This window comes from Lytechinus variegatus, chromosome 9, assembly GCF_018143015.1.
Source record: "Lytechinus variegatus isolate NC3 chromosome 9, Lvar_3.0, whole genome shotgun sequence".
NCBI classification, from domain to species: Eukaryota; Metazoa; Echinodermata; class Echinoidea; order Temnopleuroida; family Toxopneustidae; genus Lytechinus; species Lytechinus variegatus.
The window spans coordinates 4,632,589-4,654,488 of NC_054748.1; the positions used below are offsets into that span (position 1 = coordinate 4,632,589).

The 21,900-nt window shown below is 40.7% G+C and overlaps 2 protein-coding genes across 2 annotated transcripts in view; both read left to right on the top strand.

Annotated features, from left to right (window-relative positions):
- Positions 1 to 32: 32 nt before the first annotated feature.
- LOC121421227 (mucin-2-like) lies at positions 33 to 3,857 on the top strand (the record flags this gene model as incomplete). The annotated part of the gene is made up of 2 exons (XM_041615889.1): positions 33 to 1,392; positions 2,830 to 3,857. Coding segments are annotated over exons 1-2 (2,388 nt in total), but the record flags the coding sequence as incomplete, so codon positions are not given.
- A 1-nt stretch (position 3,858) lies between these two features.
- The window catches only part of LOC121421228 (serine-rich adhesin for platelets-like), a 37,113-nt gene continuing 19,071 nt past the window's right edge, over positions 3,859 to 21,900 (top strand). The window contains exons 1-8 of the mRNA XM_041615891.1: positions 3,859 to 4,995; positions 5,985 to 9,989; positions 10,984 to 14,694; positions 15,615 to 16,394; positions 17,224 to 17,366; positions 18,719 to 18,956; positions 20,138 to 20,194; positions 21,148 to 21,287. Of these exons, the coding sequence (XP_041471825.1) occupies positions 3,885 to 4,995; positions 5,985 to 9,989; positions 10,984 to 14,694; positions 15,615 to 16,394; positions 17,224 to 17,366; positions 18,719 to 18,956; positions 20,138 to 20,194; positions 21,148 to 21,287 (10,185 nt within the window). The 5' untranslated portion in view covers positions 3,859 to 3,884. The remainder of the gene's footprint in view (positions 4,996 to 5,984; positions 9,990 to 10,983; positions 14,695 to 15,614; positions 16,395 to 17,223; positions 17,367 to 18,718; positions 18,957 to 20,137; positions 20,195 to 21,147; positions 21,288 to 21,900) is intronic.

Sequence of the window (21,900 nt, forward strand, 5' to 3'; positions counted from 1 at the left end):
CGAGCACTTCTGCCGGAACTGCTACTTCCTCGATGAATCCTAGTACTACAGCAACAACTGCAACGTCCTCAATGGCACCCAGCACTGTAGGTACGGCGGCGACTTCATCAGTGGTTCCGAGCACTACAGCAGCTGCTACATCTTCAATGACGGTGGGTACTACCGCAACAACTGCAACATCTTCAATGAACCCGAGCACTTCTGCAGGAACTGCTACTTCCTCGATGAATACTAGTACTACAGCAATGTCGTCAATGGCGCCTAGCACTGCAAGTACTACAGCGACTTCATCAGTGGTTCCGAGCACTACAGCAGCTGCTACATCTTCAATGACAATGGGTACTACCGCAACAACTGCAGCATCTTCAATGAACCCGAGCACTTCTGCAGGAACTGCTACTTCCTCGATTATTCCTAGTACTACAATAACAGCTGCAACGTCGTCAATGGCCCCAAGCACTGCAGCAACAACTGCAATTTCATTGATGACCCAAAGCACCCCTGCAACAACTGCTACTTCCTCAGTAATTCCTAGTACTACTGCAACAGCTGCAACGTCGTCAATGGCACCAAGCACTGCAGCAACAACTGCATCTTCACTTATGACCCAAAGCACCTCCGCAACAACTGCTACTTCCTCAGTAAATCCTAGTACTACTGCAACAACTGCAACGTCCTCAATGGCACCCAGCACAGTCGGTACGACGGCGACTTCATCAGTGGTTCAGAGCACTACAGCACCTGCTACATCTTCAATGACGGTAGTTACTACTGCAACAACTGCAGCATCTTCAATGAACCCGAGCACTTCTGCAGGAACTGCTACTTCCTCGATGAATCCTAGTACTACTGCAACAACTGCAACGTCCTCAATGGCACCCAGCACTGTAGGTACGGCGGCGACTTCATCAGTGGTTCCGAGCACTACAGCACCTGCTACATCTTCAATGACGGTAGTTACTACCGCAACAACTGCAGCATCTTCAATGAACCCGAGCACTTCTGCAGGAATTTCTACTTCCTCGATGAATCCTAGTACTACTGCAACAACTGCAACGTCCTCAATGGCACCCAGCACAGTCGGTACGACGGCGACTTCATCAGTGGTTCCGAGCACTACAGCACCTGCTACATCTTCAATGACGGTAGTTACTACCGCAACAACTGCAGCATCTTCAATGAACCCGAGCACTTCTGCAGGAATTGCTACTTCCTCGATGAATCCTAGTACTACATCAACTGCTGGAATATCGTCAATTGCGCCAAGCACTGCAGCAACAACTGCTACTTCTTTGGTGACCCAAAGCACCCCTGCAGCAATTGCTACATCCTCAGTTAATCCTAGTATTGCAGCAACAGCTGCAACGTCGTCAATGGCGCCAAGCACTGCAGGTACTACGGAGACTTCATCAGTGGTTCCGAGCACTACAGTAGCTCCTACATCTTCAATGACGATGGGTACTACCGCAACAACAGCACCTTCGTCAATGGCCCTAAGCTTTTCTGCAGGAATTGCTACTTCCTCAATGAATCCTAGTACTACAGCAACAGCTGCAGCAACTTCCTTGATGACCCTAAGCAATTCTGGAGCAACTGCTACTTCCTCAATAAATCCTAGTGCTTCAGCAATAACTGCAATGTCGTCAATGTCACCTATTCCTACAGCTACAACTGTAATTTCCTCAATGATTCCGAACACTGCAGCAACTGCTACCTCTTCAATAATGCCAAGTATTCAACCAAGTACAATGGCCGTATCTGGTACGTCGTCAGGGATAGCGACATCCACAAGTACTGGTAAGAATGAGTATTTCCCCCTTACTTTTTGAGGTCTATCAAAAGCTATCCAGTATAAGATTAAAACATCTATGAAATTGTAATGTCAATTAACAAATGTGAGCTTTTGCTTCCACAAAGATATTACGCATAATTGAACACTGTGAACGGCTATGAAATGCATTGAATATGTGCAATATTCCATAGGATTTAGATAGTTCTTGTCGCAACAAATTTTAGTGCAATTCATGTAAAAAGGATAATAGACTCACAATTGATCCCCTCAATTTGAATAAAATACTTAACGCTTTCAATTTGACCGAGAGCATGAGCACGCAAATGCCACTGTGAAAACTAGTCATACAACACAAATGAAACGAGAGTCAGTGACTAATGACCAAACAAGTATGATAATTGACATAATAAATAAATATTTCAATAATTACTAAATATGTGACATGAAATAAATAACACCGATTTATACCATTGAAATATATATTTACAAATACCGCGTGCAAGAGAGTACTAACACCTGCAAACCAACGCTTATCAATTATCAAAATAAGAATTAAGATTTGCTCGTCTAATTCTGCAGATTCAAAATACTGTGTACCACTTATCAGTTGCAGTGGACACGCCAAAATTTGCAATGCCTCTATTAAAAGGAAAAAGTAAACATCGCTTGCGTGTACTACAATTAGTACATGCATGTAATTTGTATGCTTCGCTGGCTTGCATATGCTGCTTACCAGGGTCCAGGGAATTGGAAAGGAATTTGCCGCACATTTCTTGGCTAAAGTAAGACATTTTTTTGTGATTTCCCTCCTCTGCTTTCGCCTTATAGTTACCAGTTTTTAAGCATCACTGTCACATTACAGTACACTGGCACTATGCGCTGCCTGTCAATCCGAAATTTAAAATTTGACCTGTCCACCGCAGCCGATAAAATATGCACCGTATTGTGAATCTACTAAATTGCGGATTTAATTTTGTGGTAGGTTTTTTTTTCTTTATTTTATTTTTGTATATCCTCTCATTCTCCCATTTTTACAGTAATTCTGGGAACAACCACTGCAACATCTGCCATGACACTTACGAGTACAGCGTTAACTGCAACTTCTCCAATGACAATGACCAATGCAGTAGAAACTTCAACATCCTCAATAAGCCCAAGCAGTACAACAAATACTGTCACTTCTTCCATTACTCCTAGTACTGCAATATCAACAACGACAATAACTATTAGTACTACAGTTACAACTACAACTTCCTTAATCACCTCGAACATTATAACAACTGCAACGTCCTTAATGACCCCTAGTATTACAGCAATCACTGCTACATCTTCAATAACCCAAAGCACTACAGCAACAACTGCTACTTCATCAATGACTCCGAGTACTACAGCAACAACTCCCATTTATTCAATGATTACCACTACTACAGCAATTTCTACATCTTCAATGGCGACTAGTACTATCGCGACTGCTACCTCTCTAATGACAATGGGTACCTCAGAAACAACAGCAACTTATCCGATGACCCTAAGCACTTCTGCAACCGCTACTTCCTCAACAAATCCTGGTACTACACCGATTGGTGCATCTTCAATGACGCCTAGTACTAGAGTAACTGCTACATCTTCAGTGGCGATGAGTATAACAACGACAATAACTCCATCATCTACAATGAATCCTTCTACTACATCAACAGCAGCAGCTTCCTCAGTGAACCCGAGCAGTTCTGTATCAACTGATACTTCTCCAATGAATCCTAGTGCTTCAGTAACAACTGCAGTGTCGTCAATGTCACCCAGCACTACAGCCACAACTTTAATTTCCTCAATGACTCCGAGTAGTACTGCAACAGCTACATCTTCAATTACGCCTAGTACTACATCTACTGCTACCTCTTCAATGACAATGGGTACTTCAGCTACAACAGCAATTTCTTTGCTGACCCCGAGCAATTCTGCAACAGCTGCCACTTCCTCATTTAATCCTAGTACTACTGCAACAACTGGAACGTCCTCAATGGTACCAAGCACTGCAGGTTCCACCGTTACTTCATCAGTGACCCCGAGCAATACAGCCGCTGTTACATCGTCAATGATTCCGAGCACTTCTGCAGGAACTGCTTCTTCCACAGTGAATCCTAGTACTACAGCATCAACTGCAACATCGTCAATGGTGCCCAGCACTGCAGGTACTACGGCGACTTCATCAGTGGCCCCGAGCACTATGGCAACTGCGACATCTTCATTGACGATGGGTACTACAGGAACAACTGCAACATCTTTAATGAACCCGAGCACTTCTGCAGGAACTGCTACTTCCTCGATGAATCCTAGTACTACAGCAACAGCTGTAACGTCGTCAATGGCGCCAAGTACTGCATCAACAACAGTCACCTCATTGATGACCCAAAGCACCTCCTTAACAAGTGCTACTTCCTCAGTAAATCCTAGTACTACAGCAACAGCTGCAACGTCGCCAATGGCGCCAAGCACTGCAGGTACTACGGCGACTTCATCAGTGGTTCCGAGCACTACAGCCGCTGCTACATCTTCAATGACGATGGGTACTACAGTAACAACTGCGGCATCTTCAATGAACCCCAGCACTTCTGCAGGAACTGCTACTTCCTCGATGGTGCCCAGCACTGCAGGTACTACGGCGACTTCATCAGTGGCCCCGAGCACTATGGCAACTGCGACATCTTCATTGACGATGGGTACTACAGGAACAACTGCAACATCTTTAATGGACCCGAGCACTTCTGCAGGAACTGCTACTTCCTCGATGAATCCTAGTACCACAGCAGCAGCTGTAACGTCGTCAATGGCGCCAAGCACTGCAGCAACAACAGCAACTTCCTTGATGACCCAAAGCACCTCTGCAACAACTGCTACTTACACAATAAATCCTAGTACTACTGCAACAACTGCAACGTCCTCAATGGCGCCAAGCACCGCAGGTACTACGGCGACTTCATCAGTGGTTCCGAGCACTACAGCAGCTGCTACATCTTCAATGACGATGGGTACTTCAGCAACTGCTATATCTTCAATGACGATGGGTTCTACGGCAACAACTGCAACATCTTCAGTGACACCGAGCACTGCAGCAACTGCTACATCTTCAATGATGCCAAGTACTTCACCAAGTACAACGGCCGTATCCGCTACGTCATCAGAGATAGCGACCTCCACAAATACTGGTAAGAACAAGCATTCCCCCTTACTTTTCGAGGTCTCTCAAAAGCCTTCCAGTGTAAGTTTAAAACATCTACGAAATTGTAAAGTCAATGAAAAAATTAGAGTTTTTGCTTCCACAAAGAATTGTGCATAATTGAACAAGGTGAACGGCTATGAAAGGATTGAGCTGGGTCTTGTCGCAACAATTTTTAGTGCAATACATGTAAAAAAGGACAATAGACTCCCAATTGATCCCCTCATTTTTAATAAAATTCTCAACGCTTTCAATTTGACAGAGAGCATGTGCATGCAAATGGCGCTGTGGAAACTAGTCATACAACCCAGATGAAGCTAGAGTTAGTGACCAACAACCCCCAAAATATGATAACTGACTTGATGAATAAATATGTCAATACTTACTAAATATGTGACATAAAAGAAATAATAACGATTTCCCCCCATTAAAATATCTATAAATACCGCGTGCAAGAGTGTACTAAAACCAATAACTCAACGCTTATTCAATTATCAAAATAAGAAAATGGATTTACCAATCTAATTCTGCAGATTCAAAATACTATGCGCCACTTATCAGTTGCAGGGGACAGGCCGAAATTTGCAATGCCTCTTAGGAAAAAGTAAACATCGCTTGCGTGTGCTACTATTAGTACATGCATGTAATTTATATGCTTCGCTGCCTTGCATATGCTGCTTACCAGGGGGTCTAGGATGGAGAGAATTTGCCACATATTTCTTGGCTAAATTTAGACAAATTTCAGTGATTTTTTCCTCCGCTTTCGCCTTCACAGTTTTTAAGCATCACTGTCACACAATAGTACACTGGCACTATGCGCTGCCTGTCGACCCCAAATTTAGAAATTGACCTGTCCGAGGCAGCCGATAGAATGCTCACCGTATTGTGAATCTACTGAATTGCGGATTTAATTTTGTGGTACGTTATTTTTTTCTTTATTTTATTTTTGTATATCCTCTCATTCTCCTCTTTTTACAGTAATTCTGGGAACAACCACTGCAACATCTGCCATGAAACTCACGAGTACAGCATTAACTGTAACTCCTCCAATGACAATGACCGATGCAGCAGGAACTGCAACTTCCTCAATGACTACTGCTTTTACGGCTACAACTGCAACTGCCTCAATGAACCCGAGCACTACAGCAAACACAGTCACTTCTTCCATGACTCCTAGTATTGCGATGTCAACAACGGCAATGACTATTAGTACTACAGCTACAACTACAACTTCCTTAATCACTTTAAACATCATAACAACAACTGCAACGTCCTTAATGACCCCTAGTATTTCAGCAAACACTGCTACATCTTCAATGACCCAAAGCACTACAGCGACAACTGCTACTTCGTCAATGACTCCGAGTACTACAGCTACAACTCACATTTCCTCAATGAGTCCCACTTCTACAGCAACTTCTACATCTTCAATGGCGCCTAGTACTACCGCAACTGCTACCTCTCTAATGACAATTGATACTTCAGCAACAACAGCAACCTCTCCGATGACCCTAAGCAATTCTGCAACTGCTACTTCCTTAATGAATCCTAGTACTACATCAATTGGTACATCTTCAATGACGCCTAGTACTACAGCAACTGCTACATCTTCAATGAATCCTTCTACTACAGCTACCACAGCATCTTCCTCATTGAACCCGAGCAGTTCTGTACCAACTGCTACTTCTTCAATAAATCCTAGTGCTTCAGTAACAACTACAATGTCGTCAATGCTACCCAGCACTACAGCTACAACTGTAATTTCCTCAATGACTCCGAGCACTACAGCAACTTCTACATCTTCAATGACGCCTAGTTCTACATCAACCGCTACTTCTTCAATGACAATGGGTACTTCAGCAACAACAGCAACTTCTTCGATAACCCTAAGCACTTCGATAACAACTGCTACTTCCTCAGTAATTCCTAGTACCACATTAACAACCGCAACGTCGTCAATGGCTCCCAGCTCTACAGCAACAACGGTTCTGTCTTCAATGACAATGGATACTTCAGCAACATTAGCAACGTCCTCGGTGACCCTAAGCACTTCTACAACAACTGCTACATCTTCAACGGATCCGAGTACTACATCAATTGTTTCATCTTCAATGGAGCCTAGTACTGCAGCAACTTCTACTTCTTCAATGACAATCGGCAGTACAACAACAATTACTTCATCTTCAGTGAATCCTTCTACTACAGTAACAACAGCGGCTTCCTCAGTGAACACGGGCAGTTCTGTAACAACTGCTACTTCTCTAACGAGTCCTAGTGCATCACTAACAACTGCAATGCCGTCATTTACACCCAGCACTACAGCTACAAATGTAATTTCCTCAGTGACCCAGAGCACTACTGCAACGGCTAGATCTTCAATAACACCTACTTTTACATCAACTTCAGCAACAACATCAATTTCTTCGATAACCCTAACCACCTCTGCAACAACTGCTGCATCTTCAATGACGCCTAGTACTACACCAATTGCTACATCGTCAATGACACCTAGTACTCCAGTAATTGCTGCATCTTCAATGACAATGGGTATTACAACAACGGGTACATCTTTAATGAATCCTAGTACTACATCAACCGCTACCTCTTCAATGACTATGGGTACTTCGGCAACAACAACTTCTTCGATGACCCTAAGCACTTCTGCATTAACCGCTACTTCTTCAGTAAATCCTTTTACTACAGCGACAGCTCCTACTTTAACAATGACTCCAAGTACTACAGCTTCTACTCACATTTCCTCAATAAGTCCAACTGCTACAGCAACGTCTACATCTCCAATGACGACAATTGCTACATCAACTGCTACCTCTTCCATCACAATGGGTACTTCAGCAATAACACCAACTTCTTCGATAACCCTAGGCACATCTGTAACAATTGTTACATCTTCAACGACATTGGGTACAACAACAACAACAACAACAACTCAATCATCTTCAATGAATCCTTCTACTACAGCAACAGTAGATTCCTCAATGAACCCGACCAGTTCTGTAACAACTGCTACTTCTCTAACGAGTCCTAGTGCTTCAGTAACAACTGAAATGTCGTCAATGTCACCCAGCACTACAGCTACAACTGTAATTTCCTCAATGAACCCGAGTTCTACTGCAACGGCTACATCTTTAATTACGCCTAGTACTACATCAACTACTACTTCTTCAATGACGCCTAGTACTACAGCAACTGCTACATCTTTAATGATAATGGGTATTACTACAACAATAACTCCGTCATCTTCAATGAATCCTTCTACTACAGCAACAACAGCAACTTCCCCAATAACCCCGATCAGTTCTGTAACAACTGCTACATCGTCCATGAATCCTAGTGCCTTAGTAAAAACTGCAATGTCGTCAATGTCACCCAGCACTACAGTTTCAACTGTAATTTCCTCAATGACCCCGAGTACTACTGCAACGGCTACATCTTCATCGACGCCTAGTTCTACATCTTCTGCTACCTCTTCAATTACAATGGGTACTTCAGCAACAACATCAACTTTAGTGATGACTATAAGCACTTCTGCAACAACTGCTACTTCCTCATCGAATCCTAGTTCTACTGCAGCATCAACAACAACGTCTTCATTGGCGCCCAGCACTACGTCAACAACTGCTGCATCTTCAATGAATCCTAGTACTACTGCATCGGTTACATCTTCAATGACGCCTGGTATTGCATCAACTGCTACCTTTTCAATGGCAATGGATACTTCAGCAACAACAGCAACTTCTTCGATAAACCTAAGCACTTCTCCAACAACTGCTACTTCCTCAGTAATTCCTAGTACTACTACAACAACTGCAACTTCGTCAATGGTACCCAGCACTGCAGCTACAACTGTAATTTCCTCAATGACCCCGAGCACTACAGCAACAATTGCTACTCCATCAATGACTCCGAGTACTACAGCTACAACTCCCATTTCCTCTGTGAGTCCCACTACTCCAGCAACTTCTACATCTTCAATGACGCCAAGTGCTACATCAACTGATACCTCTTCAATGACAATGGGTACTTCAGCAACAACAGCAACTTCTTTCATGACCCTAAGCACTTCTGCAATAACTGCTACATCTTCAATGAATCCTAGTACTCCAGCAACTGTTACACCTTCAACGACAATGGGTATTACAACAACGACAACAACAATTTCATCATCTTCAATGACTCCTACTACAGCAACAACATCAGCTTCCCCAATGAACTCGGACAGTTCTGTAATAACTGCTACTTCTTCAATGAATCCTAGTGCTTCAGTAGCAACTGCAATGTCGTCAATGTCACTCAGCACTACAGCTACAACTGTAATTTCCTCAATGACTCCGAGCACTACTGCAACGGCTACATCTTCAATGACGCCTACTATTACATTAACTGCTACCCCTTTAATGACAATGGGTACTTCAGCAACAACATCAACTTTAACTCCCAGCACTACAGCTACAACTGTAATGTTCTCAATGACTCCGAGCACTACGGCAAGTGCTGCATCTTCAATGACCCCTAGTATATCAGTAACCGCAACATCTTCATTGACTCCTAGTTTTGCAGCAACTGCTATATCTTCAATGACTATGAGTACTACAGTAACAGCGGCAACATCTTCAATGAATCATTCTACTACATCATTAACAGCAACTTCTTCAATTACCGCAAGCACTACAGTAACAGCTACATCTTTAATGACGTCGCGTACTACATCAATAACTGTTGCATCTTCAGTGACGGCTAGTACTACAGCAACTGCTTTATCTTCAATGGCAATTAGTACTTCAGGAACAACTTTCTCGATGAATCCTAGTACTGCAACAACAACTGCAACGATCTCCATGTTGCCCAGCACTACAGCGACTTCATCATTGGTCCCGAGCGCTACGGCAACTGCTACATCTTTAATAACGCTAACAACGGCTGCATCCGCTACGTCGTCAGTGATAGCGACCTCCACAAGTTCTCGTAAGAATCACGTTTTTGTTCATACATTTTGAGTTATCCCCCAAACCCCGAATAAAAAGAAGGTGGTTCTTAAGTATTTATCCAGTATAAGTTTGAAGCATCTATTTAAAAATTCTAATATCATTTAACAAATTTGAGCTCTTCTACAACGATATTCTACTCATTTTTGAACGATGGAACGCCATGAAACTCATGTTTGGAATTTTTCATTGATGTTAAAAAAAGTATTAGTCAAATTGAGTGTGTGCAATATTTCATATGATTTAACTTTTCTTGTCGCAACATTTTTCAAATGCATGTCAGGTATTAAAAAGTCAACAGACTCTCATTCCATCCCCTCTTTTAAATAAAATGTTCAACGATTTTAATTTTGAATATGGACACATAAATGCCGCTGTGGAAATTAGTCATACAACCCAATTAAGCAAAAGCCAGTGAACAAGAACCAAACAGATATGATAATTGTCATGATGAATAATTATTATAACACTAACCAAATATGCAGCATTTTTCCCCTTCAAAAATATATATCAAATGCCGCGTGCAAGAGGGCACTAACAACAAAAATCCAACGCTTATTCAATCATCAAAATAAGAAAATAGGTTTGCAAATTTAATTCGGTAGATTCACAACACTGTGCGCCACTTAGGGGGTGCAATGGACTGGTCGAAATTTTCAATGCCTCTTAGGAACAAGGCGGCATCTGTTGCGTGCCCTAGTAGTAGTGCATACGGTGTAAATGATTCTCTGGCCAACGTGCCTTGGCTGACTTGCATATTGCGGTTTTCCATGGTCCAGGAGATGCGAGAGGAATTTGCCGCATATTCTGTGCTAAATAAAAAAAAAAAATCGGGGAATTCTTCCTCCGCCCGATAGATGGCACACCGTATTGTGAATCCACTGCATTACGGATTTGATTTTGTGACACGTTTTTTTTTGGTAATCTATTTTGTTTTCATTTTTAATATCCTCTCATTCTATTTTTTTCTACAGCAATACTTGGATCAACCACTGCAAAATCATCCATGACACAAGCGAGTTCAGCAACAACTGCAACGGCCTCAATAAACCCGAGCACTACAGCAAGCACAATTAGTTTTTCTATGACTCCTAGTACTACAATAACAAGAATGCCTACTAGTACTACAGCTACAACTGCAACTTCCTCAATGACCTCGAGCATTGTAGCAACAACTGCAACGTCCTTAGTGACCCATAGCATAACAGCAACCATTGCTACATTTTCAATGACTCCAAGTGCTACCGCTACACCTGCAACTTTTTCAATGACCCCAAGCACTACAGTAACTACAACAACTACAATAATTGCTACTTCCTCACTGAATCCTAGTACAGCAACAATGACTGGTTCATCAATTACCGCCATTACCTCAACGACAACTGCAGCAGTGACACCTAGTACAACATCAAGAGCGGTTACTTCCTCGGTGACGTCTAGTACTACCGGAAGAATTGCTACTTCTTCGATGACCCCGACAACAACAGCAACCGCAGTTGCTTCTTCAATAACTCCTATTACTACAATATCAACAATTTCAATGACCCAAAGTACGACAGTAGCAGCGGTTACTTCCTCAATGACTCCAATCACAACAGCAACAACAGTTGCTTCTTCAATGACTACTAGTCCTACAAGTACGGCATCAACAATTGCATCTTCATCGATGGCAGCTAGCACTACAGCAACCACTGCTACATCTTCATTGACTCCGAGCCCTACAACAACTACAATAATTGCTACTTCCTCACTGAATCCTAGTACTACAACAATGACTGGTTCATCTATTACCGTCAGTACCTCCGTAACATCTGGAACAATAACACCTAGTACTACGTTAACAACAGCTACCTCCTCAGTGACATCTAGAACTCCTGGAACAACTGCTACTTCTTCGATGACCCCGAGCACAACAGCAACAACAGTTGCTTCTTCAATGACTCCTAGTACTTCGGTGTCAACAATTTCAATGACCCAAAGTACTACAGTAGCAGCGATTACTTCCTCAATGACTCCGAGCACGACAGTAACAACAACAGTTGCTTCTTCAATGACTAGTAGTCCTACAAGTACGGCATCAACGATTACATCTTCATCGATGGCAGCTAGCACTACAGCAACCACTGCACCATCTTCAATAACCCCAAACCCTACAACAAGTACAATTATTGCTACTTCCTCAGTGAATCCTAGTACTACAACAACGACTGGTTCATCAATTACCGCCATTACCTCAACGACAACTAAAGCAGTGACACCTAGTACTACATTAACAGCAGTTACCTCCTCGGTGACGTCTAGTACTACCGGAAGAACTGCTACTTCTTCGATGACCCCGACAACAACAGCTACCGCAGTTGCTTCTTCAATGACTCCTATTACTTCGTTATCAACAATTTCAATGACCCAAAGTTCGACAGTAGCAGCGATTACTTCCTCAATGACTCCGAGCACAACAGCAACAACAGTTGCTTTTCCAATGACTACTAGACCTACAGGTACGGCCTCAGCGATTGCATCTTCATCGATGGCAGCTACCACTACAGCAACCACTGCTACATCTTCATTGACTCTGAGCCCTACAACAACTACAGTAATTGCTACTTCCTCAGTGAAAACTAGTACAGCAGCAATGACTGGTTCATTAATTACCGCAAGTACCTCAGCAACAACTGCAACATTGACACCTAGTACTACATCAATAGTGGCTACCTCCTCACTGACCTCTAGTACTAGTGGAACAACTGCTACTTCTTCGATGATCCCGACAACAACAGCAGCCACATTTGCTTCTTCAATGACTCCTAGTACTTCGTTATCAATAATTTCAATGACCCAAAGTTCGACAGTAGCAGCGGTTACTTCATCAATGACTCCGAGCACAACAGCAACAACAGTTGCTTTTTCAATGACTACAAGTCCTACAAGTACGGCATCAACGATTGCATCTTCATCGATGGCAGCTAGCACTACAGCAACCACTGCTACATCTTCATTGACCCCGAGCCCTACAACAACTACAATAATTGCTACTTCCTCAGTGAATCCTAGTAGAGCAGCAATGACTGGTTCATTAATTACCGCAAGTACCTCAGCAACAACTGCAACATTGACACCTAGTACTACATCAATAGTGGCTACCTCCTCAGTGACCTCTAGTACTACTGGAACAACTGCTACTTCTTCGATGATCCCGACAACAACAACAGCCACATTTGCTTCTTCAATGACTCCTAGTACTTCGTTATCAACAATTTCAATGACCCAAAGTACTACAGTAGCAACTGTTACTTCCTCAATGACTCCGAGCACAACAGCAACAACAGTTGCTTCTTCAATGACTCCTAGTACTTCGGTGTCAACAATTTCAATGACCCAAAGTACTACAGTAGTAGCTGTTACTTCCTCAATGACTCCGAGCACAACAGCAACAACAGTTGCTTCTTCAATGACTAGTCGTCCTACAAGTACGGCTTCAACGATTACATCTTCATCGATGGCAGCTAGCACTACAGCAACCACTGCTTCATCTTCATTGACTCCGAGCCCTACAACAACTACAATAATTGCTACTTCCTCATTGAATCCTAGTACAGCAACAATGACTGGTTCATTAATTACCGCAAGTACCTCAGCAACAACTGCAACATTGACACCTAGTACTACATCAACAGTGGCTACCTCCTCAGTGACCTCTAGTACTACTGGAACAACTACTATTTCTTCGATGATCCCGACAACAACAGCAGCCACATTTGCTTCTTCAATGACTCCTAGTACTTCGTTATCAACAATTTCAATGACCCAAAGTTCGACAGTAGCAGCGGTTACTTCCTCAATGACTCCGAGCACAACAGCAAGAACAGTTGCTTTTTCAATGACTACTAGTCCTACAAGTACGGCATCAACAATTGCATCTTCATCGATGGCAGCTAGCACTACAGCAACCACTGCTTCATCTTCATTGACTCCGAGCCCTACAACAACTACAATAATTGCTACTTCCTCAGTGAATCCTAGTACAGCAGCAATGGCTGGTTCATTGATTACCGCAAGTACCTCAGCAACAACTGCAACATTGACACCTAGTACTACATCAATAGTGGCTACCTCCTCAGTGACCTCTAGTACTACCGGAACAACTGCTACTTCTTCGATGACCCCGAGCACAACAGCAACAACAGTTGCTTCTTCAATGACTACTAGTACTACAATATCCACAACTTTAATGTTACCTAGTACAACAACTTCACCTGCAACTTCCTCTATGACAATGAGTACTGCATCAGCGATTGCATCTTCATCAATGGCAGTTAGCACTACAACAACCACTGGTACATCTTCAATGACCCCGAACCCTTCAACAAGTACAGCAACTGCAACTTCCCCGACGAACCCGAGCACTTCTTTAACTACTGCAACTTTGGCATTGACCCCGAGTACTACAGCAACAGTGACACCTGCTACTCTAGCTACAGCTGCTATCTCCTCAGTGACAAGTAGTACTACAGCAACCGCTACTTCCTCAATGACCCTTAGTACTGCAGCTTTAACAGTAACTTCCTCAATAACCCCGAGCACAACATCAACAGCTGCCACATCCTCGATTCTTTCTAGCTCTACTACAACAACCATAATGGCTGCGTCCGCAACCTCATCATTGACAGCGACCACCACAGGTTCTAGTAAGAATCAATATGTTATTTTTTTTATCTGAAATCCAATTTAAGCGTGAAATATCTTTTGAAAGTTTTGTATCACTTAACAGTTTTGATCTGTTGCTCTACAAAACTATTTCACATATTTGAGCAAAAGGAACAACAATGAAACGCATATTCGAAATATATATTTGATGTTTCTCCGTTACCGAAAAATTATTAATTGAATTGACAATATTACGTTTTCATGCATTGAACTCGTTCTTGAGCATTATGTCGCAAAAATTGGTAATGTAATACGTACATGTTAGGTTTATACAATACAAGATAGTCCTAACCCATTGCCTTTTTTTATATATAATATGCCACACAGCTTTAAATTTAATAGACAGCTTACGCAAGCTAATGCCGCTATTGAAATTAGTCATAGAACTTAAAAAGTAAGAGTTTTTCCGATGTTCTCGTGAGTTCTTGAATTCTAAAGAAATAACAATATCAATAATAATTATAGGCCTATTCATAGCGATATGATATCATTTGCTGATATCAACGAAAAGGGATGTTTATATTTCGATCACTAACATTGTCATATTACATAGCACCTTCACACTGCAATGGGCATTATGGGTTACCGCTTCTCAATGCTATGGTATTAGATGTAATGTTGATAATGGCGACAACAACAGAAATGACGAACAACAACCAAAACAGATCTGATAATTGCCATGCTGAATAATCATTTTGATACTAACTACGTAACTACTTATCTTTTTCATGGGGAAAAAAATACATATCAAATACCACGTGCAATACGGCACCAACAATAAAACCCCAAAGCTTATTGAATATCAACCCCAAAATAAGCTTTTGAAAGTTATCTTGTTTTTGTGGTACGATATTGTTTTATTACTTTTTATACATATCTTTGAATTCTCCTCTTTTTACAGCAGTACAGGAAACAGCCACGGCAACGTCTTCCATGGTACCTACAAGTACAGCATTAAGTGCAATTTCCACAAGTACAGCATTAATTGAAACATCCTCAATGACGCCAGGCACTCTATCTACACTATCAACCGTTGCTACTTCAGTGGCTCCTGGTACTACAGCTACAAGTACATTTTCCGCAACGACCCCTAGCACTACAACTACAAGTGTAACTTCCGGAATAGCCTCTAGTACTACAACTACAATAGCAACTTCCGCAATGACCGCAGGTACTACAGCAACAACTGTGATTTCTTCAATGGCTCCTAGTACTGCAACTACAACTTCAACTTCCTCAATAATCCCGAGTACTGCAGCTACAACTGCAACGTCCGCAATGATGATGAGTACTTCATCAACTGCTACATCATCAATGACTTCAACGTCTATGTCAACTGCTACATCTTCAATGACACAGAGTACTATAACAACAACTGCGACTCTATCAATGAATCCAAGTACTACAACAACATTTCCCACTTCTTCTATGACACAAAGCACTACAGCGACAGCTGCAACTTCCTCAACAACCCCTAGTATTGCAGCAACCAGTGCTACATCGCCAATGACCTCGATCACTACAGCAACAACTGGAACTTCCTTAATGGCATCGAGCACTACAACATTTGCTACACCGTCAGTGACGATGAGTGTTACATCAACAATGACTCCTAGCTCTTCAGCAACAGCAACGACAGTATCCGCTACTTCGTCAATGACATCGACCACCTCAAGTTCTGGTAAGGATATCTGTTTCTTTTTTCTTACGTTTAGTGGTCTTTTAAAATTAATGAGGTTCAGAAAAAGTCATCAAGATTATGGACGCTCCCAGTTTATATTTGTGGGCATCATGATACCCATATATCAAGCCATGAAAATCCTGAGATCTGTATTCTAACTGCAGGCAAATTTGGCCAGCTATTCAGTACCTAGACTGTAGCTTACGCTCCACTAACCCGGTCGTTTAAGTTTGGCCCATTACCTTCCCATACAAATTTACCCGCAACTTATGCGCAAATCAAACGGCCTAAGACAGCTAATTGCTTAAAAAAACATATTTATTTTTAAATACCTCATCTTATTAAAGCTTGGAATTATCCGTCTGTACTTAACTTTGTCGTAGCTCTCTAGGCATGAACTGATTTGAAAGAAAAGAAAATAAGTCACTACAAAAATTCCGGACATCATTACCCCTCCACAGTCATGGGAGTAGGAATAAAGAAATAATCCATGTTTCCATCTTTACGGTTTGTGGTAGATAGCGCTTTAGTTAACGCTTGCATTTTTTTAGCGCTTTACAGGTATCTTTTTTATTATTATCATTATTCGGTCATCGGATGAACCGCTGTTCCACACGTAACCAGGAGCATCTGCACGATCTTGTCAAACAACAATGTTTTCCAATACACAGGCGCAGATCTAGTCTCCTTGGTTTGCACATCCTACCGGGCGCCTATTTAACTCACGGGGGTAGAAAGCAAACGTGGCACAACCAAACATTAGCCAGGCATTAGTAACAGAAGTAACATTCACCTTTCTTGTATTTTTTTCTTTGTTTTACTTTGGCAGCTGCGGTTGTCGAAATCGTCGCTACTGTCACCTTTGTGGTATCGTTTGAAACGCGAGACGGCCAGCCACTAAACTATACAGACGACCTCAATGATTCATCTTCGGCTCGCTTTTTGGAGCTCGAGAAATTCTTTTGTGAAGGGGTAAGACTTTAAAATGTGACACAGTCAGACAAAGAAACGTGACAACAAAATCGAACAATGATGTGCCATTTAAAAAGTCGGGTCACTTTGATCAGTCTCGGCCCGATTTTGCCCGTGTGACTTCTGATTATATCTGAGCAGACACAGACACATGTGGCAAGGGTGACCTTCTGGCTCAGATTTGTAAAATGTCAAATCAATGTTAGCCAATCACTTTTTTTAAATGTTTATACCTCATAAAACAACTCAAAATCCACTATCATTATGACATTTGCAATAACGTAATTTTTTATCGGTATGCTTTCTGGTGTGACTGTAGTACAAGAAAGTAGTGGTATATATATATATATATATATATATATTTAAAGGCCATGACCGAAAGCTTTACAACATAGTGTACACTTTGCTTCATCCTTGTCTCTACTCTACTCTTCACACATATATTATAAACAATGATCAAAGCGATTGGTATATATATCCACGCCCCTTTCATTATATATAGTATATATATATATAGTATATATATATATATATACCAGGCTTTGAGTAATTATGCCTCCGAGGTTGGACTGGCATTTCTATATTTCTATATAGACTGACAAATAGTGATTTTGCCAGTCCAACTGAGAATGAATAATACCCTCTACACTTTCGAAATAAAGGCCTGTTATATTTTATTTTCATATATTAATTTAATAGGCTAGTGCAATCTATCGTGATAATCTAGTTCTTGAACAATTAGTTCATCCTTTTTTTAACTGAACTAAATATAGATAACCCGCAGCACTGATTGTCCTACTTTCCCTGAAGCCACGCGCTCAGCGCGCAGAACGCGTATTAGTAGCCGTTTCATTTTTAACATCATGTCAAAATAGTGAGAATATTTTTGTCACATGATGCTATTTACACCAATCAGCATACAGGATTTAATGTATGTAGGATATATATGTTGTAATAAGAAATATCACTGAAATGCTAAAATTTTGACGGCATATTCAGAGAAGATCACTCGATTTTGCTCAGTTCTTAATTTTCTTTCGAATACGAAATTCAGATTGCATTCCATATTTGAACATATTTCTTTTCCCGAATAAGTGATGCCAAGAAATAATTGTTCAATTTGTGTTGAACTCATGCTTATTTTTTTTGCAAGTTTTTGCAAGGTTTAAAGACTCGTCTTGGCGTTCACTACACCTGATTGTATAATGCCTGACTTCGTGTTAACTCCCAGAGAAAAAGCTGAAAGCTTTCCCACTCACTGATTTGAAAATACAAGAACATATTTGACAATGCGCTGGTGTTATCTTGCACTGCTCTGTTTTGTTCGTAACTCCTTTTTTTCTCAAATGCAGGTTGAAGCCCTCTACCGATCGAGATTGTCCAGCTCTTTGAATCCCCTCCTCACCTTCAACTGTGTGGCAAACAGCTTCTCTCCAGGCAGTGTGATAGCGGACCTCTCAGCCGAGCTGACGGCGCTGTCGGGAACGATTACCGAGGCAGAGGTGGAAAATATTACCGCATTGGAAAACACAACAGCCCCTGATACTATTTCGGTCAATGGCACCACATTTACCGTAGGATCATTAAGTAGTAAGTATAGCAGACAAGTTCAAAATCAAACGCAACTTGAATTTCAACCAATGAAAACACCCACTTACATTGACGAGCATGACGAGTTGATACCATGCGCGACCAAACTTGTATATTACCCAGTATAAGTGAAAAAAATTCACGCATTAAACATACTTATTCCTTTTTACCCAATATTGGGCAATTTCTTTTTTTACTCTATTTTAGAGGGCAGATATTTGAGGATATGAATTGCCAAATAAATTTCCGCCCTGAATGACGGAAACTTCAAACGAACATAATAATTAACCACTAACACATTTTTGAATTGAGCTTAAGCCTTTACGGGATACTTTACGGGCCCTCATCGTGAAAGTACACATTATGTTAATTTTTTTTTTAGTTTCCTTCAGCAGTAATTGTGATTTGAAATTGGACATTTATGAGAACAATATCGTTATAATTATGTTATTATATATATATATATATAATGACATGACTCAATGTGTTATGCGCTACACAATAACTGTTTATTATCATTAATATTAATTAGGAAAAAATCTTGAATTGGACATAAATGTACACCTCACCAAATGCACCATCACACACACAATCACAGCCGTTTATAACCACAGAAGCTATCATGAATATCTTAAATTTTCCTGATTTTGAAATATCTCTCTAAGACTTTTCGAGTGAGAAATCGTAAGCAAGAGGAAGATTTTCAAATCAATTTTGGTTTTTACTTCTGATCAAACCTTATATCAGCAAAAAATATGAATATTGTCACCATTTCGTTGTTTTCATGATCGTGGTGTAATTATCAAGATGAATCATAGAATAAAGTGGGTATGCTCCTGCATGCTTACAACAAATGCTATAACAAATAGTAACACATCAAATTCATTTCTCCCTCTCCTTTACCCTCAAATCGACCGTCTTCTTTCCTTTTTTGTCTTTCTTCTTCCTTTTTTCCTGCTTATTCTCGATCTTTTGTTTATTCTCTTCCTTCTCCATCTTCTTCTGTTCCTTTTGCTTCTTTTTTCTCATTTTCTTCTCCATTCTTCATTCTCTGCTTCTCCTTGTTTGTCTTCTTCTTCTTCTCCTTCTTTTCTCATCCTCTCTATTGTATTCCATTTTTCATCCTCTCTTGTTCTTCTTTTCTCTCCCCCTCTCCCTCTTCATTTCGTCTCTCTTAACAGCAAATGTTACGATACCGACAACGACGCCCGCTCCATCTACAACTCCAGCGACGCCTGGTAAATAATCATATTTCTTTTGATAATACGTAATTTGAAAAAAAAAAAACCTCTGGACGAACTCACTGTCGCACTTGGTTTGCCACAACGCCTTCACAATGTAAAATATGAAATAAAATCAACTTAACAAAGTTGAATTTGAGTATTTCAACAGTGTGAATCACGTAAGTAAGAACAATGATATTTTGTTAATATGGCTGAAATGGGCAATTCCAATTTTGTTGACAATTTGTTAAATTTGATCATGTATATATGTTATTCTTTTTTATGTAGTAATAAATAAATAAAAGAAACAAACAAAAAGAGTCAACCGTGTGAACACACTGTAAACAGTCACACTGTTGAGGTTTCCCGTGTTAAAATAATTATCACACTGATGACATCGTCACCCTTTCATTGATGATCGAAAAGAATGATAATATACCCTAACATGCCTAAGCTATCATTAATTTATCCGCGTCTATTATTCTAAGCATTGTATATCCTCATTGTTTTGTGTGAATATCTTTGTATCAATTCGACATGATGGTGGTTCAAGATATTCATTATTATTATCACTTTATTTTGTGTTAGTAAGAAAAGTAATTTTGTAATGTCTATGAGATGGAGGGTGACTTCTCACATCATTCTAGAATATGAATATATAATATACTGTATATATTTACATATACGTAATAGTTATATCATGTAATAATTGCTTTGATAGCAGGCCCCGTTAACAGTACATGTATCTGCTTCGTTCACCCTTTCCACTTTAAATAACAAAGAATGTGAAAGGGTTTTGCTTTTTAAGTCTTCGGCATGACTCTGCCGGGGATTGAACCCATGACCTTCCGTTCATGAGGCGGGTGCTCTACCGCTGATCCACCATGCTTTGTCATAACGTTATATCAAATATACTTTTAGATAGTATATATTAACTCCCCTTTCCTCTCAATTTCCTCGTGCAACAGTTGTGGTAGAGGTGGTTGCTTCTGTTACCTTCGTTTTGGCATATGAAACCCAGGACGGACAACCACTCAACTTCACCGACGACCTCTACAACAGAACCTCAACTCGCTTTTTTGAACTTCAAGATTATTTCTGCCGAGCCGTAAGTCTACCTAAAGATTCTTCCTCATAGATTACCGAAATTACTTTATTCCCATAAGTTTTATACATTGATCACCTGGTTCCAGTAGGCGATTGGTTACAGGGGAAACTCATATTACAGCCCGTATGCTATTATTTTTATTCAGTCCTGTTACGCTGACTTCATAATGATTTTTTTTTTGTTGTTATTGTTTTTTTTTTTTTTTTTTGGGGGGGGGGATTGTCGATTCGTTTATTACCAACTCATCCACTCATCACATGGTCTACCTTTATTTAGTCTATGACTATTTTGTTTCACAACCATTTGATTTAATACCCCCTTTTTCAATCATTTCACCTAATTAACACATGGTCCGATTAGACCAAACGGCATATAGACTAAATGGCTTTTAACCAGTTGGTTATTAGACAAGGTTGTAAGTGGACGAATTTGCAATTAGACAAAATGGAAAGTGGACGAACTGATGGTAGGCGAGTTGGCATTAAACTCATTGAATCTAAAAAGTTTTATATAATAAATTATGACTTTTCAACTGAAACTGAATTGAAAGAAAAAAAAAATGATCGTAGACTTTTGACAGAATTTGACTCACAATTCAAGTATGTACAATCTT